The 22063-nt window shown below is 53.7% G+C and overlaps 9 protein-coding genes across 9 annotated transcripts; 6 read left to right on the top strand and 3 right to left on the bottom strand.

Annotated features, from left to right (window-relative positions):
- Positions 1-16: 16 nt before the first annotated feature.
- On the top strand, positions 17-1347 carry AA0111_g9254 (hypothetical protein; the record flags this gene model as incomplete). The annotated part of the gene is made up of 2 exons (XM_028655792.1): positions 17-91; positions 139-1347. The coding sequence occupies 2 exons, from the start codon at positions 17-19 to the stop codon at positions 1345-1347; spliced, it is 1284 nt and encodes a 427-aa protein (XP_028503150.1).
- A 604-nt stretch (positions 1348-1951) lies between these two features.
- On the bottom strand, positions 1952-3349 carry AA0111_g9255 (hypothetical protein; the record flags this gene model as incomplete). The annotated part of the gene is made up of 1 exon (XM_028655793.1): positions 1952-3349. One exon carries the CDS (start codon positions 3347-3349, stop codon positions 1952-1954), a length of 1398 nt encoding a protein of 465 aa, XP_028503073.1.
- Positions 3350-3680: 331 nt separating this feature from the next.
- AA0111_g9256 (hypothetical protein) lies at positions 3681-4823 on the top strand (the record flags this gene model as incomplete). The annotated part of the gene is made up of 1 exon (XM_028655794.1): positions 3681-4823. One exon carries the CDS (start codon positions 3681-3683, stop codon positions 4821-4823), a length of 1143 nt encoding a protein of 380 aa, XP_028503151.1.
- A 17-nt stretch (positions 4824-4840) lies between these two features.
- AA0111_g9257 (hypothetical protein) lies at positions 4841-5848 on the bottom strand (the record flags this gene model as incomplete). The annotated part of the gene is made up of 1 exon (XM_028655795.1): positions 4841-5848. One exon carries the CDS (start codon positions 5846-5848, stop codon positions 4841-4843), a length of 1008 nt encoding a protein of 335 aa, XP_028503152.1.
- A 331-nt stretch (positions 5849-6179) lies between these two features.
- AA0111_g9258 (hypothetical protein) lies at positions 6180-9871 on the top strand (the record flags this gene model as incomplete). Its single annotated transcript, XM_028655796.1, has 5 exons — positions 6180-6243; positions 6321-6856; positions 6906-6972; positions 7026-8436; positions 8485-9871. 5 exons carry the CDS (start codon positions 6180-6182, stop codon positions 9869-9871), a joined length of 3465 nt encoding a protein of 1154 aa, XP_028503153.1.
- A 484-nt stretch (positions 9872-10355) lies between these two features.
- AA0111_g9259 (Eukaryotic translation initiation factor 3 subunit B) lies at positions 10356-12690 on the top strand (the record flags this gene model as incomplete). The annotated part of the gene is made up of 3 exons (XM_028655797.1): positions 10356-10621; positions 10682-12230; positions 12280-12690. 3 exons carry the CDS (start codon positions 10356-10358, stop codon positions 12688-12690), a joined length of 2226 nt encoding a protein of 741 aa, XP_028503154.1.
- A 2267-nt stretch (positions 12691-14957) lies between these two features.
- Positions 14958-15800, top strand: AA0111_g9260 (hypothetical protein; the record flags this gene model as incomplete). The annotated part of the gene is made up of 3 exons (XM_028655799.1): positions 14958-14979; positions 15030-15109; positions 15174-15800. 3 exons carry the CDS (start codon positions 14958-14960, stop codon positions 15798-15800), a joined length of 729 nt encoding a protein of 242 aa, XP_028503089.1.
- Positions 15801-15962: 162 nt separating this feature from the next.
- AA0111_g9261 (Cytochrome c1, heme protein) lies at positions 15963-17259 on the bottom strand (the record flags this gene model as incomplete). Its single annotated transcript, XM_028655800.1, has 5 exons — positions 15963-16074; positions 16125-16724; positions 16775-16837; positions 16896-17053; positions 17188-17259. 5 exons carry the CDS (start codon positions 17257-17259, stop codon positions 15963-15965), a joined length of 1005 nt encoding a protein of 334 aa, XP_028503088.1.
- Positions 17260-18957: 1698 nt separating this feature from the next.
- Positions 18958-21705, top strand: AA0111_g9262 (Aminopeptidase 2; the record flags this gene model as incomplete). The annotated part of the gene is made up of 3 exons (XM_028655801.1): positions 18958-19109; positions 19161-21183; positions 21232-21705. 3 exons carry the CDS (start codon positions 18958-18960, stop codon positions 21703-21705), a joined length of 2649 nt encoding a protein of 882 aa, XP_028503090.1.
- Positions 21706-22063: the final 358 nt, after the last annotated feature.

Below are 22063 nucleotides of genomic sequence, written 5' to 3' on the forward strand. Positions count from 1 at the left end.
TTTACAAAAAGGGGGCATGTTGGGTAGAGAACCCAGGGGTGGTCGCGGCTTCCGACGCGGCAAAGGACTGGGTAGAGACAAGACACAGATAGTACGATACAGCCAAGTCGCGGAAAACATTGCTAAATTGTATTGCAGTGGGAGTGGAAATCATACACGCCTGGTGCTGAAGTCTACGAACAGCTATGGCGCGTTCGCAAGGAGCCTGCAATCGTCACCGCACGGCTCCCCGACGACTGCCCCATACCAAATGCGCGAACACGAATAATCTACCGTCGGCAGACCAAGGATGCTATAAAGCGAGAGCGATACACTGTAGAGATAACACACATTAGCCAACCTGAAGACAGACATGATCGCATTGATCGCACGGAGGTTGAGGATGTGGATTTTACACGTATCATGCAGTACGTGTCTCCGGCCGAACTGGAGCGCTATGAAACAGAGCAGTTCAGACTCGAGGCAGAGGCCGAGGCAGTCGCGATACGCACAGAAGCTGAGGACCTAGCACGTCGGCAACTGCATAAGAATACAAAGCTACCAAACACCAACAGAGGAAGTCGTATGCTCAGTGGGCTGGAACTTCCTGTCAGTTTGCCCACAAGAGCTAGAGGTAGGCCCAGAAGAAGTTGTGGAAGAAGTAGGGGAAGAACGGGAGATCTGAAATTTGATTCTCGGCAGCTTGAGGATGAGACACGCGAAGAGTTGGTGGACAGCGAGCCCATCACGACTCGTTGCCTGACCGACTACATTAGACAGCCAATTCAGACATCTCCCGGTGTGGCCCGTTCAGCCTTTGTTGTCAACAGCGCCCTGCCTGTATCATCAATCCCAACGAGGCTTTCTACTTCTCTTCCTCAGCAGGGATATACAGGGCTTTCGGTTTTGGAAAACGACGTAGGCCTGGCGCCGGCTAGCCGCGATGCAAAGCCTCTATCCAACACCTCAAACGACATGCTTCTACACAGACCGCTTCCCTTTGATCAGTCGTCGACTACAGCGTCCGACTCAGATGACACTATACCTGCACAGCCGCCGCCGCATCACGAATCTAATGCCGACGTGGACAACGATACCCTACACATGCACGCAGTGCCGTCAGACAACCATTCATCTGAGTATAGCAAGAAAGACGAGGAAGATGCAGAGGGAGCAGAAGAGTACGTGGTTGAAGCCATCGTCAATCACTTTCAGGAGGATGGGAAGAAGTACTACCTCGTCAAATGGGATGGATATGAGGATAGTCGCGATTGGCTTCCCGAAGAAGATCTTGAGGGTGCGGCGGATTTGGTCGCTGAATACAACGAGCGACTTGGAGGCAGAAACAAAAAAGTAAAGTTGAGATAGTATGAGCTGCGATTGAAACCCCACTTCTATCTCCACCGCGACGTCTTAGTGTAGCGATGAGAACATTGATCTTTCCAGTTTTCATTGCAAGCATGAAGGACTCACAGTTCACTCCGCTGTAAACCCCTATCGTCGCAAATGCTATGTGTCTATGTTCAATGCAGATGTATCGATGCTGTTCGCGGATATATGCTATCGTTGACAGAATCGATCTTCAAATCACTTTGCATATTGCTTCTTACAATCGCCTGTCTTCTCTTCTTATTTGTTTCCCAGTTTTTCAAAGTGAACGTCATGGTGACACAGTCGTGCGTCGATGATCCATCTCACCGTAATCACATCCTAGCAGATATCCCCGTGGAACAATGGATCTCCTATGCTGTGTACGGGAAACTCGGAATAATTTATTTCACATGCGTGATCATCATATCTTCACTGGGTCTCATTGTACATGTTGTATACAGAAATAAAATTGATAACGAGACTAAAAATACAGGTGAAAGTTCTCGAGAAAGTAATATTCGCGGACGACGCCTGCGTCTGTTATGTTCGTTGCAAGGTCGTCTGGTTGCAATCGACACGATGACTTGGCTGGAACAGAGCTTCACCTGTGTGTCTTAAGCATCTTGCCTGCACGCTTGACTGTGTGGGTCAAACCAGAAGCCATGCTCTGCTTTCTTTTGCCAGTTGTCTTGGTGCGTGAACTTTCTTCCGGGCCTGTATCGTGCCATTCCTGCGTCAACTGAGTGGAAATTTCCTTATCGTCTTGGATCATATACTCCAACATATCCTCCGATATATCCTCTCCGACTTGCGCTTTTGAGGGCTGCTGTGAGAGCTGAGTGGAAATTTCCTCATCGTCTTGGAACATATCCTCCGGTATATCCTCTCCGACTTCCGCTTTTAAAGGCTGCTGTGAGAGTTGAGTGGCTATCTCTTTGTCGTCCTCGAGACATGCACCAATATCGTCTAGCACTTGAGCCGGCATTACAGGAAAAGTAGGCTCAATTTTGACGTTGGTAGAGAGTTTTTCTGAGCCATGGCTTGGAGAAGTTGTTACAGAAGATGATACTGGAGATGGTGTAGCATCGTCGAATTCTTTCGACGAAGAGCTGAACTCTGATAGTGATGGGCTCAATGGAGGGGGTTCAAGACTGAATTGGTAATTGCCAACGGGAGGAACCATGTGTGGGTCGTTGGAGATTTCTGGTTTGACGAACTTGTTCCCAGGACGAGGTGATAGAAGCAACGCTGGATCTTTCCGCGTCCTAGGTTGTTGTCGCGAACCATTGCTCTGATGGCCTCGGCACGGTTTAGACGATACTCGTCGCAATTCCTGCAAATCCTGCAGAAAAGGGCATAAAAATTCGCTCTCCTTTGCGTAATTTAGATCAATTCGGTTTTTCCTTGTGTAATCGCAGAACTTGAGTGGATCCGAAAAGATTGTCAATGTGCCTCCCTTACGGAGCACATCAACGAAATTTATAATGTTGACGTACGGTGGACGTTTTAATTCTGCTATACACTCGTCGACGTCTCTGTGTGACTTCTTCCCTAGTTGTTCACACACTCTTTGGTATATGAGTAACTTTTGGTCGTCATCCAGGCGAATCCGGCCACTGGGATGGTTCATCTGCAGATAATAGAGGCCTTCGGGAAGGTAACGATATATAATCTCGTCGCGAATCGCATCGACACGGGCTTTCTTCTCTTCTTCCCGGGTGAGCTGTTGAGAACTTGCAAATAGGCCAATTTCTTGCTTGAACGAATTAGACGGCTGCGGTATGAAGCTGCCCTGCTCTACAAAGGCGCGATTGAATACTCGTATGTGGTCATATGGTACACGGCCGACGTGGCACATATACTTTGCGGCCAACTTCAGGCTATCGCATGTCTCGACCCAGGAGCCTGGAAAGTCGATGACTTGCTGTCGTGCATCTTCAAGGGAGTTGTATAAGCCAGGCCTTTTGCCTCGAGTCACAGCGTGGTACTTTGTAACCATGATGGCAGGCAGGAATAAGCGTCATTGCTATGTTGGGATGGAGAGTATGTATGAAGGATGCGATATTGCGCTGCAAACGCGTCGCAAGGCGTCAAGGGTATAGATGGATAGAACTCATGAGAAGGCAGAAATGAAACGTTGGCACAGTTTGAGGCAGATGCGGATTCGTGTCGTCAGAGTGTAGATGCTCTTGCGGGATGAGCATGGGGGCGCCGGAAGTGATTAGGGGCGCGCGTTGCTTTGCGCGGAACCGAGGCATTCTGAACTACCGGTAGTGAAGTGACACATGAACACGGCCTCTTCAGCACGCTGCAACAACATAGTCATGAACATGGCCTCTCCAACACGCTACGCCTACCCCTTCGCCGCTTCCCCAGACATCATCCGGTCACACCAGAAAGACGCCTACTTCTCTGGTGTGCTGCTGGACCAGCTATCGACACTCTTGCGCAAGCTCTATGGCGCGCGCATCGCGCACACGTACGCATCCGAGACGCGAGTCCTCGGAGAGCTACTCTACCTCGGTCTCACCACACTGATAGGAAACCGGACACTAGGCGAGGAATACACAGACATTGTTCAGGTGGAGAGCGAAAGCGGACGACTGCCGGCTTTGGGACGGAGAGCGGGATACATACTAAGCTGCATATTGGGGCCATATCTGCTTGGGAGAGCATTGCCGGCCTTTAGACGAAGGGTGCGCGCAAAACTTGAGGCGAATCTGCGATGGTACGCGCGACAGCAAGCACGAGCACAGCAAGAGGCACAGGAGAATGGGAGCAAAGCACGGATAGGACGGCCTCTTGGTATGCGCCTGCAGAACTACATACTCGAAAACCTCGATACCATCACGTCGCCATCGCCCGTGTACGCCCTCTCTCTGGCGACATTCTACTTTTCCGGGAGTTACTACCACCTCTCGAAGCGCATATGGGGCCTAAGATACATCTTCACGCGACAGGTGCCCGAGGGCGATAACCGCGCTGGGTACGAAGTCCTGGGTGTGCTACTAGTGTTACAAATGGCGGTACAGGCATATCTACATTTACACAATACTGTCACATCGTCGACGGCGGCGGTGGGCGGTGGCCATCCGCAAGGCACGTCAGCCATTGTAGGTGGTGGTGCGGAAGTCTCCCTGGACCCCAATGCCTACAGCGCCAACAACGCGTTGCTGTTCGACGCGGCATCTGCCCTCCCTACAGCGGCGCCATCGGACGTACAAAAGTGGACACACACACCTGCGTTGGAAAAAGCAAGATATGAGCTGGAGAACGAGGAGACAATGGGATGGATTGGTGGTGGCAATCGGAAATGCACGCTTTGCCTGGAAGAGATGAAGGATCCGAGTGTGACGACGTGTGGACATGTCTTCTGTTGGACGTGTATAGGGGACTGGGCGCGGGAAAAGCCCGAATGTCCACTCTGCAGGCAGACGTGTCTAGTGCAGCATGTGCTTCCGCTCCGAGGGTAGGTGGGCGGCATGTAGAATTACAATATCTTCTCGGCCTCATCAATCAGTCGCTCTACCTGAAATGCGCTGTCTCCGCGAGTGAACATGTTGAGCAGTTCACTGCGTCCCTTGCCCTCTTCTGTCTGCACGTAGAACTTTTGCATGCACATGACGAGCCATCTGGCCTCGTCAACGCTCACGCCTCTGTTCTCGATGACCAGGCCCTGGCCCAGCACCAGGTTGTGGCTCTCGGCAAGCTCCTGGTGGAAGGTGATGGTGGTGTGCGGACTCGCGAACTCGCCCCTCAGCTTGAATTCTGCCAGCGTTGTGAACATCAGCGTGGTGGTGTCAAGGTGCGGGTGGGAGAACTGCAGATAGTGCAGCTCGGCAGCCTGCTGCGTCTGAGGCTGTTCCGGTGACGCGGACGAGGCATCGGCGGGTATCTCGCGGGGGACGGGGAGCACGAAGGAGGGGTGTTGCTTTGCGCTGCGGAGAAGTTGGGCAAAGGTCGTGGCCGGAACAGCGAAATGGACGCTCTGTGGATTGGCAGCGTGCCGTAGGCGCCACAGGGCCTGGACTTCTTTCTCGGGGAGAGTCTTGACTTTGTCGAGATCGAGGAAGGAATTAAGCGTCTTGACACCTGGCGGGGGCGCCGAGGGAGAGCCTGAAGCAGAGGGCGGCGGAGGAGGCGACGGCCAAGGGCTCTTTGGTTGCTGTTGGTGTTGGGATTGTGGGGTTGTAGCTGTGGTTGTGGTTGTTTCTGGTGGCGGCGTCAATGGACCGGTTGCGCCGGGCACAATGGCCTGCTTCCTCAGCTCCTCGATCTTGTCCTTGTACTGCTCCTTGAGCTCGTCGAGGTCCCTGAGGCCCTTTTCGCGCGCCTTGTGCTCGAGCTTCTCCTTGTACTTGGCGAGGATGCGCTCCTGGGAGTCGTGTGTGACGAGAAAGCGCACGTCCTGAACGCGGGCAAAGCGGCGTTGGGTAGCGCGGGGGTTGACGAGGGGCTGGCGCAGAGCATGGCGCAGCGTGGGGATGCGCAACGGCATGTTGGATGTACTGTGGACAAGTTTTGAGGCGGCGGTGGTACATGCGGCTTTTGCAATGGGGACTGAATGCACTAAAGAAGCGGGGCCCAAATGCAGGGACGGGAACGTTTACCTAGGCGGCATGGGCTGCTTTGTCTACTGCACTACGCTTCTGTAACGTTGTATCCTACCCGACATATCTACCCCATATCCACCCCATATCGTATACCCGTAGTCTCGTCTGCCCGCGCCCGTCATCCATGCAGAACCCGCCCTCGCTGCACACGACCCGTCGGCCCCTCTCCTCGTCGTCGCTAGAGACCTCGTCCTCGACGGGCTGCTGCTAGCGGGCATGGGTGCAGTTCACAGCAAGTCCAGCGATGCAGGCGACCTCTATCTGCGCGACCAGACTCGATGTAAGCTTCGACTTGCGCCTGTCCCTTGTTCCCCTCGACCATTGCCTCGGCCGCGCTCTGCTAACACGACCCCCCAGTCTCGGTGGCCTCGCTCAACATCACCAATGCCCGCAACCGCACGCTTCTCAACATCTCGCCCAATGCCTTCCCCGCCACCCGCTATGCTGCCAGGCGCGACTTTGGCGACGACAGTGTCGTCGAGTACATCCAGGACCCCGAGCCAGCCCACCACCAGGACGGCCCCCCAGCCTTCCTCCTGCGCCTGCCCAACGACGAGGAACTGACCTTCAACTTCACCTTCATCCTGCGCCAGCACCTCGCAGTTCCCACCAGCTACAGCACCAGCACCGCCTCCCACGTCGCCCCCACCGGCCTGGTCGACACCAACATCAATGGCTTGACCTTTATCTTCGCCTCGAGCTCAAAGGACCTGGACAACCTCGTCACGCGCGAGTTCCATGCCAACCCCAACCTCCACAAGAACCCTCAGGTCGAGCTGGTCGGCGACTACTCCACCGGCGGCCATTCGTCGGTTCAGTTCCAGTGGTCGTGGAAATGGACGCCGCCCCGCACCCCAGAGTCGCGTGGTGGGGGCTGGCGCACAAGTTGCAGTGTGTGTATACCATCCCCTATCTGTAGCCGCGCCTGCTGATATCCTCTAGTTTGTCGAGTATGACCAGCGCGCACACCGGCTCGAGACGCTGGCGAGCTTTACATTCTGGGTCCAGAGTCCGTTTCCTCACCCCCCGTTCCATCTCCAACATGCCCGCTGACCACTCCAGACACGGCGCGCCAGCTGCAGAGCCCAAAGTCGCCTTCACCGCGCCTTGAACTTGGCGTCCCTCCCCGACTGCGCGTGCCCTCGGCACAATCGATAGAGTCACGAGTGAGCGACTCGGCGGGCGAAGACCGCGAGTGGGACAACATACCCCCGAGATCGCCAATCTGCGAGCCCATTCCCGAGCATAGCCTGGGCCTCATACCAAGCCAGACGACCACTCTGTCAAGCGGGAGCGCGCCGGTGAAGCTCGACGTGTCCCGTCCGGGCGAGGATCTCAGTCAGACCGACGATGGGCCGCTATTCCGCGCCACGATGAAGTCGCTCGAACAGAAGACGGGCAACATGCGCACAAGATGGAAGAAGGTTCTCAAACGCGCCGAGTCAGCCATGGAAGCTCAAGTGGCATGCAACAATGCCATGGCCGACCTCATGGATGCACTCAGAGAAGCCTCGTCGTCCAATGCAAACGCAGTGCAGCCGGCTATTGATCACTACTTCGACAAGATTGCCAAGGAGATCCTGGGATACGAAAAGTCAAACACCACCAACATTCAAAAACTCATCATTGATCCCATATACAAGCTTTACAACATCGACATCAAGCAGGCCGAGACAAAGCGGAAAGACTTTGAGGAGGAGAGCAAGGACTACTACCAGTATCTGGGAAGATACCTTGGGCAACGACAGGACTCGCTGAAAGAGAAGAAACGCGCAGAGACGGATTCCAAATACCAAGCAAAGAGGCGCAACTTTGAACTGAAGCGCTTCGACTACTCGTCCTTTATGCAGGATCTGCATGGAGGCAGGAAAGATCAAGAAGTCCTCTCCCATCTCACGCGATATGCCGATGCCCAGGCCAAGCGCTACCTAGAGACTGCAAAAAAGATCGAGACCATGTTGCCACATCTAGAGGCCTTGAGTTGCGAGGTGAAAGAAGCAGACAAGGAGTTTCAGATTCAGAGAACCGAAAGAGAGGAGAAGAGGCGAGCACTCGAGACGATCAAGAAGACGTTCGACGATGTGCCTGCGCCTTCGCTCACATCTCCCGCCGCATCATCGAGTAGCGTACCCCGGACAATGTCAAGATCCGACCCAGAGCCGCCTCCTGGCCGCAAGGGTAGCCTTGTGCCCATGTTCCAGAGCACAGTCATGCCTCCTCAGACTATCTCATCTACGAGCATTCCCTCCTCAATAGCATTACCACAAAGCCCTGAGGCTACCAAAGCGACTCTAGCCATGGTGGCGCCACAGCCGGACAAGTTCAAAGGAATCAGAGACCTTGAAGAAAAGGATCCTGCTGCAATGGCCGAAGCTGGTTCAGGCGCACATCGCAAAGAAGGTCTTTTGTGGGCACTGAGCAGACCTGGAAGCCATGTGGATCCCAAGGGCTTGAACAAGCAAGCCTGGCACAAGTAAGTACATTCTGTCGAAACTGAATAAACGATGCTGACAATGTCCAGATTCTGGATCGTGCTTGATCAGGGCAGACTCTCGGAGTATACCAACTGGAAGCAAAGTCTGGAGCTCCATATGGAGCCAATCGACCTTCGCATGGCTTCGGTAAGGGAAGCGCGTAACGCGGACCGTCGGTTTTGTTTCGAAGTCATCACCCCACAATACACTCGAGTGTATCAGGCAACCAACGAAGAAGACATGAAGTCATGGATCAGTGCAGTCAACAATGCTTTGCAGACAGCCGTTGAGGCAGCAGGAAAGCCCGACCGGCCATCCACCGACTCGCTGCCTGGACAAACACATCGCGACATCGCGTCAGTTCTTACCGGCAAAAGTCCATCAATGTCAAGTCATCGCAACACATACGGCTCCAAGGCACCAGCGCGACATGCTACAGTGGGCGATCGGCCTGGCGGTTACCGACGAGAAGAGACGTTTGGCGACGAAGGCAAGCTGCTCAAGCAAGTACGAGATGCGGATGCTGGCAACAAGATGTGCGCGGATTGCGGTACTGAGATCAAAGTTGATTGGGTTTCCATCAATCTCGGCATCATCATCTGTATTGAGTGCAGTGGTATCCATCGGTCACTAGGCACGCACATCACAAAGGTCCGCTCTTTAACGTTGGACGTTACGTCCTTTACTCCCGATATCATCGAGATACTGCTCAAGATCGGCAACCGCATCAGCAATGCTATCTGGGAAGCAAGGCTAGACCCAGGGCTGAAGCCGGGGCCAATGTCGACAAGAGAGCAAAGGCTGCACTTCATCACGTCAAAGTATGCTGATCGGGCATTCGTGGCACCCATAACACCAAACATGTCACACTATGCAAATCCAGAAGAGACGCTGTTGGCGTCGGTTAAGAAAAACGACATCCAGAACGTACTCTACGCGCTGGCACTCCGAGCGAATGCCAATGCGCGCGATCGGTCACGAGGCACACACGCAGTATTTCTCGCGCTTGCAGCCGCCGACCCAGCATCGCCTTCAGCGACAGCATCACCTGCAAGCTCTCCAGGCTCAGCCACTCGCCCAGGCACAGCACAGCCTACCCGCAAAGCCTTCCCAGTCGCAGAGCTACTGTTGCAAAACGGCGCAGAATTACCGATGCTGCCTGCACCCATCCCGCTTGGGCACTCGGCACGGAGCTATCTTGACTTCAAGACAGAGCAACGTGTGGGCAAACGTCCAGCACCTATGGTGGGAAGTCAGCCCCCACCCAACGTAGAAAAACTGCCGTCCTTGCCGCCTATCATGGCAGGCAACGGCAGCTCTCCATCCGAACGGGCGCGTGAACGGGACGCAAGACTGCAAAAGCGAGTCTCGGCAAGCGGAAGGTTGGTCAAAACCCCGAACATGGATTTGGGTGAAGGTAAGCGCGGCTCGTAGGGCTAGCTGATGCTTATTTGTTTTCTGTTCTTCTAGCGTATACCTTCCCTGGGCGGCGTGTGGACTTGTGCCATGGGCGTCAACGGGCTGAAGACGTTGCCATTGACGCGACGAGGAGATGAGTGCAATCTAGTCCAGGTTGGATGGAGGCGCAGTGCTGTTGGGGATGCGTGTATGTGTGGCCTTTGATGCATTGTACCATGTTCGCAGTGAACAGCGATTGGCTTGTTCTTCTGAGAGTCAGAGTTGACTCAGCGACCTTGGAGTCATATTTTTTTTTGGCGTGCTGTGTGTATAGTGTAATGAGTAATGGCAGAGCATGGAAGTCACGACGTTGTGAGATGCAAAGGCTGTGAGCCGGAATAGCGGTCCTTAACGACCCCACTACCACTACCGTGTCTGTGCGCGAAACCAAAATTACTTTGAAAGTTATAACCGCACGCACCCCGCCGCCGCAACTGCGAACGCACTCACTACCGCAATCATGGCGTCCGCATACTCGAACCTGCCCATGGACGGCGACGACGAATTCGACGAGAGCCAAATCGACTTTACCGACATTGAAGACCAGTTCCAGGTGCGGCTCGACGAGGGGCTCGATGCCTTTGTCGTGATCGATGGATTGCCCATAGTGCCCGAGGACAGCAAGGCCAAGCTCGTCAAGTTTGTGCTGAGGAAGCTGAACAGCGTGGGCAAGGTCAAGGACGACGGCGTGCACATGCCCGTCGGTGAGTCAGGCAAGACGGAAGGGTATGTTGCATCTGGCGCAGCGGGCAATGGCAGACTGGACCTAGGCTGACGGCATCACAGATATGCCTTTGTCGAATACAGCGCGCCCGCAGAGGCGGTCGCGGCCGTCAAGCAGCTGAACGGAACTGCGCTCGACAAGAAACACACCATGGCCGTCAACAAGCTCACCGACATCGACCGCTACGGCAAGGAGGGCCGCATCGACGAGGAATACCACGCACCCGAGATCCCGCCATTTGAGCAGAAGGAGCACCTGAGGTGGTGGCTAGGCGACGCCGACAGCCGCGACCAGATGGCCATGTACCGCCAGGAGAAGGTCGGCGTGTTCTGGAACGAAAAGGAAGACCAGCCCGAGCAGGTTGTCGACCGCGAGAACTGGACCGAGTCCTTCATCCAGTGGTCGCCCCAGGGAACCTACCTCACCTCCATGCACGCCCAAGGTGTCCAGCTGTGGGGTGGCAAGGCATGGAGCAGGCAGAAGCGATTCGCCCATCCCGGCGTCAACCTCGTCGATTTCTCGCCCAGCGAAAAGTACCTCACCACCTGGTCCCACCGCCCACTCCAGGTCGACGAGAACCACCCGGTCCCATCGCTCTCGCTCGAAGAGGACGGCAAGAACTACATCATCTGGGACATCGCCACAGGCAAGCCCCTGCGTTCCTTTGCGACCATCGATGTACCCGGTGGCACCGACGCCGATGGTAACCCCGTCAAGAAGAAGCTGCAGTGGCCGACGTTCAAGTGGTCTTCCGACGACAAGTATGTCGCACGTATGACCCAGGGCCAATCCATTTCCATCTACGAGCTGCCGCGCATGAACCTTCTCGACAAGACCTCTGTCAAGATCGAGGGCGTCATGGACTTTGAGTGGGCTCCAGCAACACCCCGGAGAGAAGGTATCAAGACATACGAGCAGCTCTTCTGCTACTGGACACCCGAGCTCGGTAGCAATCCCGCCAAGGTCGGTCTCATGTCCGTTCCCTCGAAAGAGATTGTGCGCACGCGAAATCTGTTCAACGTCTCTGATGCGAAGCTGCACTGGCAATCCGAAGCTGCCTACGTCTGTGTCAAGGTCGACCGCCACTCCAAGTCCAAGAAGTCCCTCGCCACCAACCTGGAGATCTTCCGTGTCCGCGAAAAGGGAGTGCCTGTTGAAGTCGTCGATTCAATCAAGGACACTGTTATCAACTTTGCATGGGAACCCAAGGGCAACCGCTTCGTGCTCATCACCACTGGCGAAGTCATTCAGGGCGCTGCTGTGGGTCCCAAGACTGCCGTCTCTTTCTTCGCCCCCGAGAAGCTCAAGGGCGGCGCACCTGGCAACTTCCGTCACATCCGAACCATCGACAAGAAGAACAGCAACGCCATCTACTGGTCACCCAAGGGACGATTCGTTGTTGTCGCCGCTCTCCAGTCTCAGCAGTCTTTTGAACTCGAGTTCTGGGACATGAGCTTCGACAAGCCCAAGGAGGAGTCTGAGAAGGGTGACAAGGAAGTTAACGCCAACCTGCAGCTCATGGATACAGCCGAGCACTACGGTGTAACCGACATTGAGTGGGACCCTACCGGCCGCTACGTCGCCACCGTTGCCAGTGCTTTCCGTCATCGCGTATGTATCTTTACCGTCACGTCTTTTTGCTTTTGCTAACACCCACTAGATGGAGAACGGTTACCATCTTTATGACTTCAAGGGTACACTCCTCCGCGAAGAAGCCATCGAAGGCTTCAAGCAGCTCCTCTGGCGCCCACGCCCCCCGACCCTTCTCTCCAAGGAGGAGCAGGCCGAAATTCGCAAGAACCTGCGCAACTACTCCAAGGTCTTTGATGAGCAAGACGTCGCCAAGAAGAGCTCCGCCAACAAGGCTGTGGTGGAAGCTCGTCGCGAGATGCTGGATGAGTGGCGCAGGTGGCGCGAGGAGGTCACTGAGAGGTTGCGCGACGAAGGAGCCGACCTCGAGCTGGCAACCCTCAAGGGAGAGACGCCTGGTCAGGCGGATGATGGGCACCAGGAAGAGATTGAGGAGATTGTAGAGGAGATCATCGATGAGACCGAAGAAGTCGTGAATTAGGTAGTTGAATGAGTAGAGACGAGTATGATAGTAACTCGAATGAACTTGCTGGGAAATGATCTCCCGAACCATACAACCCATGACGAAGAATGGCATACTATGATTCATCTCAACACGTTCTTTTTACAACAATCGTGAATGCAACAGCTCTTGCATCACTCATCCCTTATCGGAGAGAGAAAGGTTCAGACGGCCGATTTCATACAACACAACCACGCTCACTATGGCCCGGTGTGTCTTGGATTAATTCTTCCTCCTTCCTCCCAACTTCGCCTTGTAATGCTAGACCAAGTTAGCATTCCTTGCTCTTCACATCCGCTCGACCTACGCAGTTTTTGCTCCAACTTACCTCACAGCTGATTCTCAAACCCTCCTCCAAGCCGACTCGAGGTTTGTAACCCAACAACAATCTTGCTTTTGAAATACTGACATAGCGATCGCGACATCCATCACTCACAATACCCCGACTAAGCACCCCTTCTGTCCCCGTCATCCAACTAACCCATTCAGCACAGTAACCCAAACACCACGTCAACCCTTCCGGAACTCTAACGTGGAACCTTGGAACATGACCGAATTCTTTCCAGACTGCTAGACACAAGGCCCTCGCTGTGACAGGCTCGCCATTGGTAATGAACATGGCTTCACCAGCAGCAGTTTGCGAATTTAGCAAATTGCCAACGGCGAGGACGTGTGCGTCTGCTACGTTTTCTATATAAACAAAATCTTGCAGGTTGGTTCCTGTGCCTAGGATGAAGGGCGTTTGGTACGCTGAGATGCACGAGTGTATTGTGGGGATGCAAACGGTGTCGTTGCGGCCAAAGATGGGGGCCGACCGCAGAGCACAAGTCGCGAAGTCGTGCGTATTTGCGGAAAGAACAATGGATTCTGCGAGTGCCTACTACGTGTGAGTTTCTGCTTGTTCTTTTCCATTTCTTTCCAAAGTTTGGGTGAATAGTTTTGAATGAGAGATGTTACGGTGGCTAGGAAGCAGTACTTCATGTGAGCGAAATGAATAGTTGAGAACTTCTGGTGTGAAAACTGGCATGAAACAAGGTGATTCAAGAGAGAACAGGCGCGTTTCAAGGAATAGTCAAGGGAAACACAACAAAAGAGAAAATCGGTTACCTTGCTCTGTCCGTAGCTCGTGTGCACACCACCTGTGGGCCAACGTTCATCTACGTTCCTGAAATCGCGATCCAATTCATCCAGAACAACAGTCACACTACTCGTGTACACAAAAGCCTTTGCACCACACTCCCTGCTTGCTTCAACAACATTCCTTGTTCCCTCGACATTGATCTTGAAGATGGCGTCTTTGCCCCGCATGGAGTATCGCTTCGTGCCTAGAGGAAAGACACCCACTGTATGAATGACGACAGCAGGTCGAGCTTCGGAAAAAACACTGGACAGAGAAGATGAGTCCATGATGTTGCAGCGGACATAGCGTACGCTATTGGTGAAGGTGTCGCTGCCAAGCGAGGGCGGATTGACGTCTATGACCGTGATGGAGTATCTCTTGCTGCGTAAGAGTGCGGAGACGATGGCAGTACCTAGGAATCCACAGCCGCCTGTCACCAGAACGCGGGTTGGGTCCATTTCTTGATGTTTGAGGAATCCTCAGAGACGCTGTGTGTGGTGCAGATTAGTGTTGTTGACGTCGGACGCGTTTCTTTCTTTGAGCGCACTCCAGTCGATCTGTATTAACAGCATGGAAGCATAGAGCTTCGTATTTGCAGTATCTGCAGCGGATCCACTCATACGACCGCGTACGGTTGTTGGTAGGATGTGACGTCGGGTCTATGAGAGAGTAAGACATGACGAGGCGCGTGTCGCATCCAAGCATTGCCCAATGCTTTCCCGCTGTATGTCTCGTGCAAAAATGCACTTCCACGAGCCATTCGAAGTAAGGAACTATGCATTCTCAGCACTAGAGCCAAAAAAGAATGAACTAGGTAGTGATTGTTGGACTGTATGAATTTGTGAAGGTTATCGCCCGACGCCGGTCCCATCGTTGGTGTCCGCGCAAATTGATCTTGACTGCGGCGTAAATCAACACTGCTGGTATCCTCCAACTACGACACATAATATTTGCCACAAAATATCTGGACTCCGAACAAACGAAACACGTGAGCACATATGGTTTCGGTGTGAACATCAGATTTCTTAGTCTTTCGCCTAGATCGTATCTTCATGGTGTTCCATCGCCGTCACGTTGAAGAAGGACATTGAAAATTCGAAAAAATTACCCGACGACCATCATCACGATGAAGGTTAACGAACACCAGGGTATAAATCGCAAAAGCACCGCTCCATATTGTGATGCTGACTTTTTTCAGCTATCCTTACACCCCGCCTTCTTCTTGTTCCGTACAGTTCTCACCACGTCCCCACATACCACGAATGGATGCAAGATGAGGTATACCAAGAGCCCACCATACTTCGCACTGTAGGAATATTTCCCAGGACTGACTGGGGCACAGGAGTTGCAGAAGCTTACCGCATCTGAGCCACTGACGCTTCAGGAGGAGTACGCCATGCAAGCGTCGTGGCGTCAGGATGCAGATAAATTGACCTTTATCATCTGCACCTCACCGAACACGCCAACAGCACCATCGGATCTTTCCACGATGGTCAAGGTCTCTCCCGGAACGGAAGATGCACCCGACCGCATGGTAGGGGACGTGAACCTGTTCTTGTATCCGTGTGAGGAAGGTGATGACGTAGAGCAACAAGAAGGCTGTGGGACAGAGAAGGTGGACACGGTCGGCGAGTTGGAGATTATGATTGCTCGACCTAGCGCCCGAGGAAAGGGACTCGCGAAAGAAGCCCTGCAGGCATTCATCTGGTATATATCCACATCGTTGCCGGCTATTCTGGAGGAGTACGCAAAAGGAACAAATGACACGAGCAAGCTGAAGTCTCTAAGCTACTTGAGAGTCAAGATTGACAAAGACAACACCCGGAGCATCAAACTATTCAAAACGTTATGCTTCAATCAGGTCAGCGAGCCTAACTATTTTGGGGAAGTGGAACTGCGGTCTATGGATGTACATGGTGGGATAGCGGATGCTACTGGGTTTGCAAGAAAACTATCCTACGGGGACTGAAAGACAAGCATGTCCAAAACAAGCGACATGAGGAGCACGGGACTGTATGTCACGAGGCAAAGAAATCTGATTGTTGGAAGTACCTGGCAATGTACACGATATAGAACACACGCTTCCGCTACCCGCTCTCCTGAACCGCGGAAATGCAAAACCACTCAATGTTTATTGGTTCGTCTTGCCAGAGTTGTTTGGCTTGGGCAGTTGGTCGAGGATGCTCTTGTTCTGTGGTGGCTGGTAGACAATCTTCCGTGTCTTTAGCGGTGCCCACTTGTACCTGTCGTGATTGTTAGTTACGAGTTGTAATGGTGAGGTGCGGAGACTTGCCTCTTGACCCAAACACTGAGCGCGAACAGAACACTGGTGACAGCGAGAACCTTCCAGCCCATCTTCTTGCGGTCGTCCATCTCAGGCTCAGCGGTCCAGTTGAGGAACTCAACCACGTCCTTGGCCATCTGCGAGGTCGAAGCCTTGGTGCCATCATCGTACTCAACCAGGTCGTCGTACAGAACACGGGCCATGGCAATTCCGGTACCGGGGAAGTAGGGGTTGAAGTTGAGGCCTTCTTGGACAACGGCGCCGGCAGGTGGCTCCTCGGGGTAACCAGTCAACAAGCTGAAGATGTAGTTGCAGCCGCCGTGGCGGGCCTTGACCATGAGCGATAGATCGGGGGGTAGAGCACCGTTGTTGGCAGCGCGGGCGGCCTCGTCGTTCTTGTAGGGAGCAGGCATGTAGTCGGAGAGCTTTCCGGGGCGCTTCTCAATCTCGCCCTGGTCATTGGGCTCTGTGTCGTACTCGTTCTCCTCGGCGAGCGCCTTGGCCTCATCGACTGTCATGAACTTTCCGACGACGGCGCGGTAAGGCACACGGGAGATGGAGTGGCAGGAGGCGCAGACCTCGCGGTAGACCTGGAAGCCACGGCGGAGACTGTAGCAGATTAGGGAGTGCGCATGTGCGGTAGGGCGGAAGGGACGTACGCTCCGTGGTCGAAGGTCTTGGACCATTTCTCGTGCTCCCACGGGTATTGAGTTGGGTGGAGACTGTATAAGCATAGCGTCAGTACATGACTTGCGGTCGGATCATCTTTGGCGCACTCACCCTTCTTCGGCTGGGGTCATGGCATCAACTTGGCGTCCGTAGAGATGCCAGTACCAGGCAGTCGAACCGACGGCGAAGATGGTGGCGCCTGCGGGGAGGGCGTTGTTCTTCCATGCCGAGGCGGCGCCGTCGGCAGAGCTCGATGTCGAGGCAAAGCGCTGTATCACCCATTCCGTCAGCCAGATTGTTCAATTGAGGCGGGACAAGCCCTTGGATTGCAGCCCGGCGAGAGATGGTGTCGATGAAGCTCGCGCGAGCTGTCGGGGTTTCTTGGGCCATGCGGGAGGCGTACCGGTTTGCTGGAGGCATTGCGGGCCGTGGCAGCGGCGGAGCGTGCCGTACGCAGTGCTGAGCGAGCCAACATGGTCATGTGAAGCTGGCTCGGAGCGAGAGGGAGACTGGATCAATGGGTTGTCGGCGGTGGTGATGCTGGGAGTAGGTGCGGGATACAGGACTGGATCAATTTCCAACTCCCCTAGCGCGCTAGTCTAGTCGCTCACATAAGGCAGTTGTCATTGGTCGCTCCTTCCATCTTCGAATGGTCGCTCCTTCCACCTTCAAATCTTTAGAATCTGAAACTTTAGAAGTACTCGCAGCCTTATGTTTATGTGTCTATTCATTCTTATTTCTTATTATGACGTTGTAGTTCGTGGTTGGGGTGGATAGTATCGCAAAATACTACCTTTATTGATGTGATGGACGTGCTGGTGATAAGACGCAGACACAACGCTGTTGAGTTACACTGTATTGTATCGCAGTAAGAGTGTGTTCCCAAACTCTCAATTGGCTTCACTGTATGCAGCTGTATATATACTCATGTGGGAGATTCATCGATCGCAACCGAAGCCATGAACCTCATGTGGTTCAAAAATATGACCATTATATACATATCTTATCTCTTTTCTTCCACATACGACCATAGGACACTGAAAATTAGGCTTCCCGTCCGCTCAGCCATATACAAGCAGTGTACCGGCGGATTAGTAGTTAGGTGGGTGACCACTAGCGAATCCCCGCTGTTGTATGTTTTTGTATTTTTGCTGAAACCCATCAGCGAGGTATTTTTTTGCTCACGTCTAACATGTCTACGTCGTAGTAGGAGGGAGGTCACCGCAGACCATCAGCGATTAGGCACTATCCTGGGCATTTAATGTAAAATGTCATGTATGCTAGTATAGCCAAGGTACGACATGGAGAACAAGAGCCTCTTCGTAGTCAGAGCCCTTCGTACTCGGAGCCCGACATTTCTCCAAAACTCCGAAACAAACGTCTTTATACACGCCTGTCTATCATCATGCTGAGATATGGGTCGGAACATCATTCACCCAAGAGCATGAGTTGCGACTGCGCTACTTGCTGTCCTACGCCGACAGCAACACGCACAGCATTGTCATGTGACCCTACTTCTATACCCTTTCACTCATGCAGGAATTGCGAAAGGGCTCAAACGAGGGCTAGGTCTTCTCTAGCAAGAACTGGCTATATTGCCAGAACACACAGCGTCTCTGCGGAGAGGGTGACGCTGGGAGGACTTTCTTGCGTGTTGAATAGAAAAGTCTTTGAGCAAGTCGGCAAGGTTTATATACCGGCTAGCGGAACGTTCCACTAGGCCACATGTGGTGCGCAACATCAACATCAACAAGAGGGCCCTTGGAGAAGAACTCTGCCCGTCTCACTGTGTGCGCTTCTAAAGCAGCGTGCTGATAGAAACAAAAGGTTGCTAGTGCCTTTGGGGCTGCCATTGAGTTAGTGCGCTTGAGCATTTTCCGTGCTTCTTTCTACCTGGGTCCCTTGGTATTGTATGCACGTCGCGCTGCAGCAGACGAGAAGCTAGATGCACCGCTTCACCCATCATGGCCGTCTCCTGGTGTCAAGACCCGTCACCGCCCCTTGCTGCAGTCCCAGTCGACTGAAGCCGCGTCGGAACCTCTTGCACACGCTCACGTCAAACACTCGCCTCCCTCGTTACCCCGCTGCCTCGCCGACACCATCTCTCCGCTCCCCTCCATCCTCCCGACACCCTGCCTTTGTCACTGTGAGGCACTGTTCCCATCGACGAAACATGTGCAAGTACTTTGGCGCCGAGGGCCACTCGTCCGTTGACATCACCAAGGGCCGTGAGGTGCTGCCTGTCAATGTCAAGCCTATTCACTATGACTTGACGCTGGAGCCAGACTTTGCCAACTTTACCTACCAAGGCACCGTCACCATCGAGTAGGCACATGCGCATCTTGCACGACAAGACGCCCACTGACACCACGCCAGTCTAGACGTCGTCGACGACACTACCTCGATTTCCCTCAACACCAACGAGCTCAAGATCCACTCGACCAAGGTCACGGCTGGCCAACAAGTCATCACCGAATCGCCCAATGTCACCACCGACGACGATGCGCAGACGACCAAGGTCAGCTTCGACCAGACCATCCCTGGCGGCAGCAAGGCGAAGCTTACCATGACCTTCTCCGGCGTCCTCAACGACAACATGGCCGGCTTCTACCGCTCGTCCTTCAAGGCCGCCGATGGCTCGACCACATACATGGCGACCAGCCAGATGGAGCCCACGGATGCCAGGCGGGCGTTCCCCTGCTTCGACGAGCCGGCCCTCAAGGCCAAGTTCACCGTCACGCTCATCGCCGATGACAAGATGACCTGTCTCAGCAACATGGACGTGGCGTCGGAGAAGCAAGTCGACAGCACCATCTCGGGCGGAAAGCGCAAGGCCGTCACCTTCAATCCGACGCCCCTCATGTCAACATACCTCCTGTGCTTCATCGTCGGCGAGCTCAACTACATCGAGACGAACAACTTCCGCGTCCCTGTACGAGTCTATGCTCCAAAGGACCGAGACATTGAGCATGGCCGGTTCTCGCTCGAGCTGGCCGCAAAGACGCTGGAGTTTTACGAGAAGACCTTTGACAGTCCCTTCCCACTCCCTAAGATGGACATGGTTGCTATTCCCGACTTTAGTGCAGGTGCCATGGAAAACTGGGGCCTTGTCACCTACCGCGTTGTAGATGTGCTTATTGACGAAAAGGTCAGTGGTGCTGCTACCAAGCAGCGCGTTGCCGAGACGGTGCAGCACGAGCTCGCGCATCAATGGTTCGGCAATCTCGTAACCATGGACTTCTGGGACGGCTTGTGGCTTAACGAAGGATTCGCAACCTGGATGTCGTGGTACTCCTGCAATGTCTTCTATCCCGACTGGAAGGTCTGGGAAGGTTATGTTACGGACAACCTGGCTAGCGCACTCTCGCTCGACTCTCTACGCAGCAGTCATCCCATTGAGGTGCCTGTGAAGCGTGCAGACGAGATCAATCAGATTTTCGACGCCATCTCCTACTCCAAGGGCTCTAGTGTCATTCGCATGATTTCCAAATATGTCGGAGAGGACACCTTCATGGAGGGTATCCGCCGCTACCTTAAGAAGCACGCCTATGGCAACACGGAGACCGGCGACCTGTGGGCTGCCTTGGCTGATGCCAGTGGCAAAGACGTTGGCAAGGTCATGGATATCTGGACCAAAAAGGTCGGATTCCCGGTCGTTACCGTGACCGAGGGCGCCGACTCTATCCACCTCAAGCAAAACCGCTTCCTCCGTACAGCCGATGTCAAGCCAGAAGAAGACCAGACCCTGTATCCAGTCTTTCTCGCGCTGCGGACTAAAGAAGGGGTTGATGAGGACTTGACGCTTTTCGATCGCGAAGCCGACTTCAAGCTCAAGGACCTCGACTTCTTCAAGCTCAACGCAGACCACTCTGGTCTTTACCGAACCTCATACACGCCAGAGAGATTGAGGAAACTTGGAATCTCGGCCAAGGAGGGCCTCTTGACTGTTGAGGACAGAGCTGGTATGATTGCTGATGCTGGCTCTCTGGCCGCGTCTGGCTATCAAAAGACGTCTGGCATTCTCTCACTCCTGGACAGCTTCAAACATGAGGCAGAGTTCGTCGTTTGGGGGGAGATTACTGGTCGCATTGGTTCCCTCCGGGGCGCATGGATGTTCGAGGACCAGAAGATCAGGGATGCTCTGAAGAAGTTCCAGTTAGAGCTCAGTGCAGAGAAGGCACATGAGCTGGGATGGACGTTTGATGAAAAAGACGGCCATATCGAGCAACAATTCAAGGGTCTCATGTTCGGTGCTGCCGGTATTGCCGGAGACGAGAAGATTACCAAGGCATCGTTCGACATGTTTGAGAAGTTTAAAGCAGGCGACAAGTCTGCCATTCACCCCAACATCCGCGGCAGCGTATATGCTATTGTGTTGGCGAATGGTGGGCAAGAAGAAGTAAGTCATTGAACTGCGATATATGGAATCTGAACTAACCCTGCTCAGTACGACGTCATTGTCAACGAGACACGAAACGCCGCCACAAGTGACGAGCGCAACTCGGCTCTTCGCGCGCTCGGTCGTGCCAAGTCGCCAGAGCTCATCCAGCGCACGCTCGCCATGGCCCTCAGTGACGAAGTCAAGGGCCAAGACATCTACCTGCCCATTGCTGCCTTGAGGTCACACGCAGAGGGCTGTCACGCGCTTTGGAAGTGGGTCAAGGACAACTGGTCGGAGCTGGAGAGAAGGCTGCCTCCTAGCTTGAGCATGCTAAGTTCGGTTGTTGCCATTACAACATCGGGCTTCACTCACCGGGAACACATTGAAGATATCCAGGCGTTCTTCAGCAGCAAGAGTACCAAGGGCTTCGATATGGCGCTGTCTCAGAGCATCGACGCCATCAGTGCCAAAGCCGCATGGCTTGAGAGAGATGCGGAAGATGTCAAGACATGGCTACAGGAACATAAATACCTGCAGTAGAAGCAGGGTGTTGTGTGGATTGTTATAAACTATGGCTGTACAAATAGATGGAGATGAAAAGCATATAGTCTCTGCGCCATCAATCCATATTGTCCCCAACAAACACAATAAGCTTTTTTCACATTGGCAAGTCTAAGAATGACGTCAGTGTACACACCATAAGCGTAACTGAACAAATGCACCACGACGACCTCTGTGGTGCGGAAGGTCGCTTTTAACAGAGATGTGAGTTTAGTGTGACGTGAATTCATTCACCACTTCGTAGTGTAACTTCAGATGTGTGACCATGTCAGCCTCTTTCCTATGACGCTATTGTACATGATGCTCATGGCTCTTTCTTGAATTATTATCAACCGAG

Source organism: Alternaria arborescens, assembly GCF_004154835.1.
Source record: "Alternaria arborescens strain FERA 675 chromosome Unknown contig_26, whole genome shotgun sequence".
Lineage (NCBI taxonomy): Eukaryota > Fungi > Ascomycota > Dothideomycetes > Pleosporales > Pleosporaceae > Alternaria > Alternaria arborescens.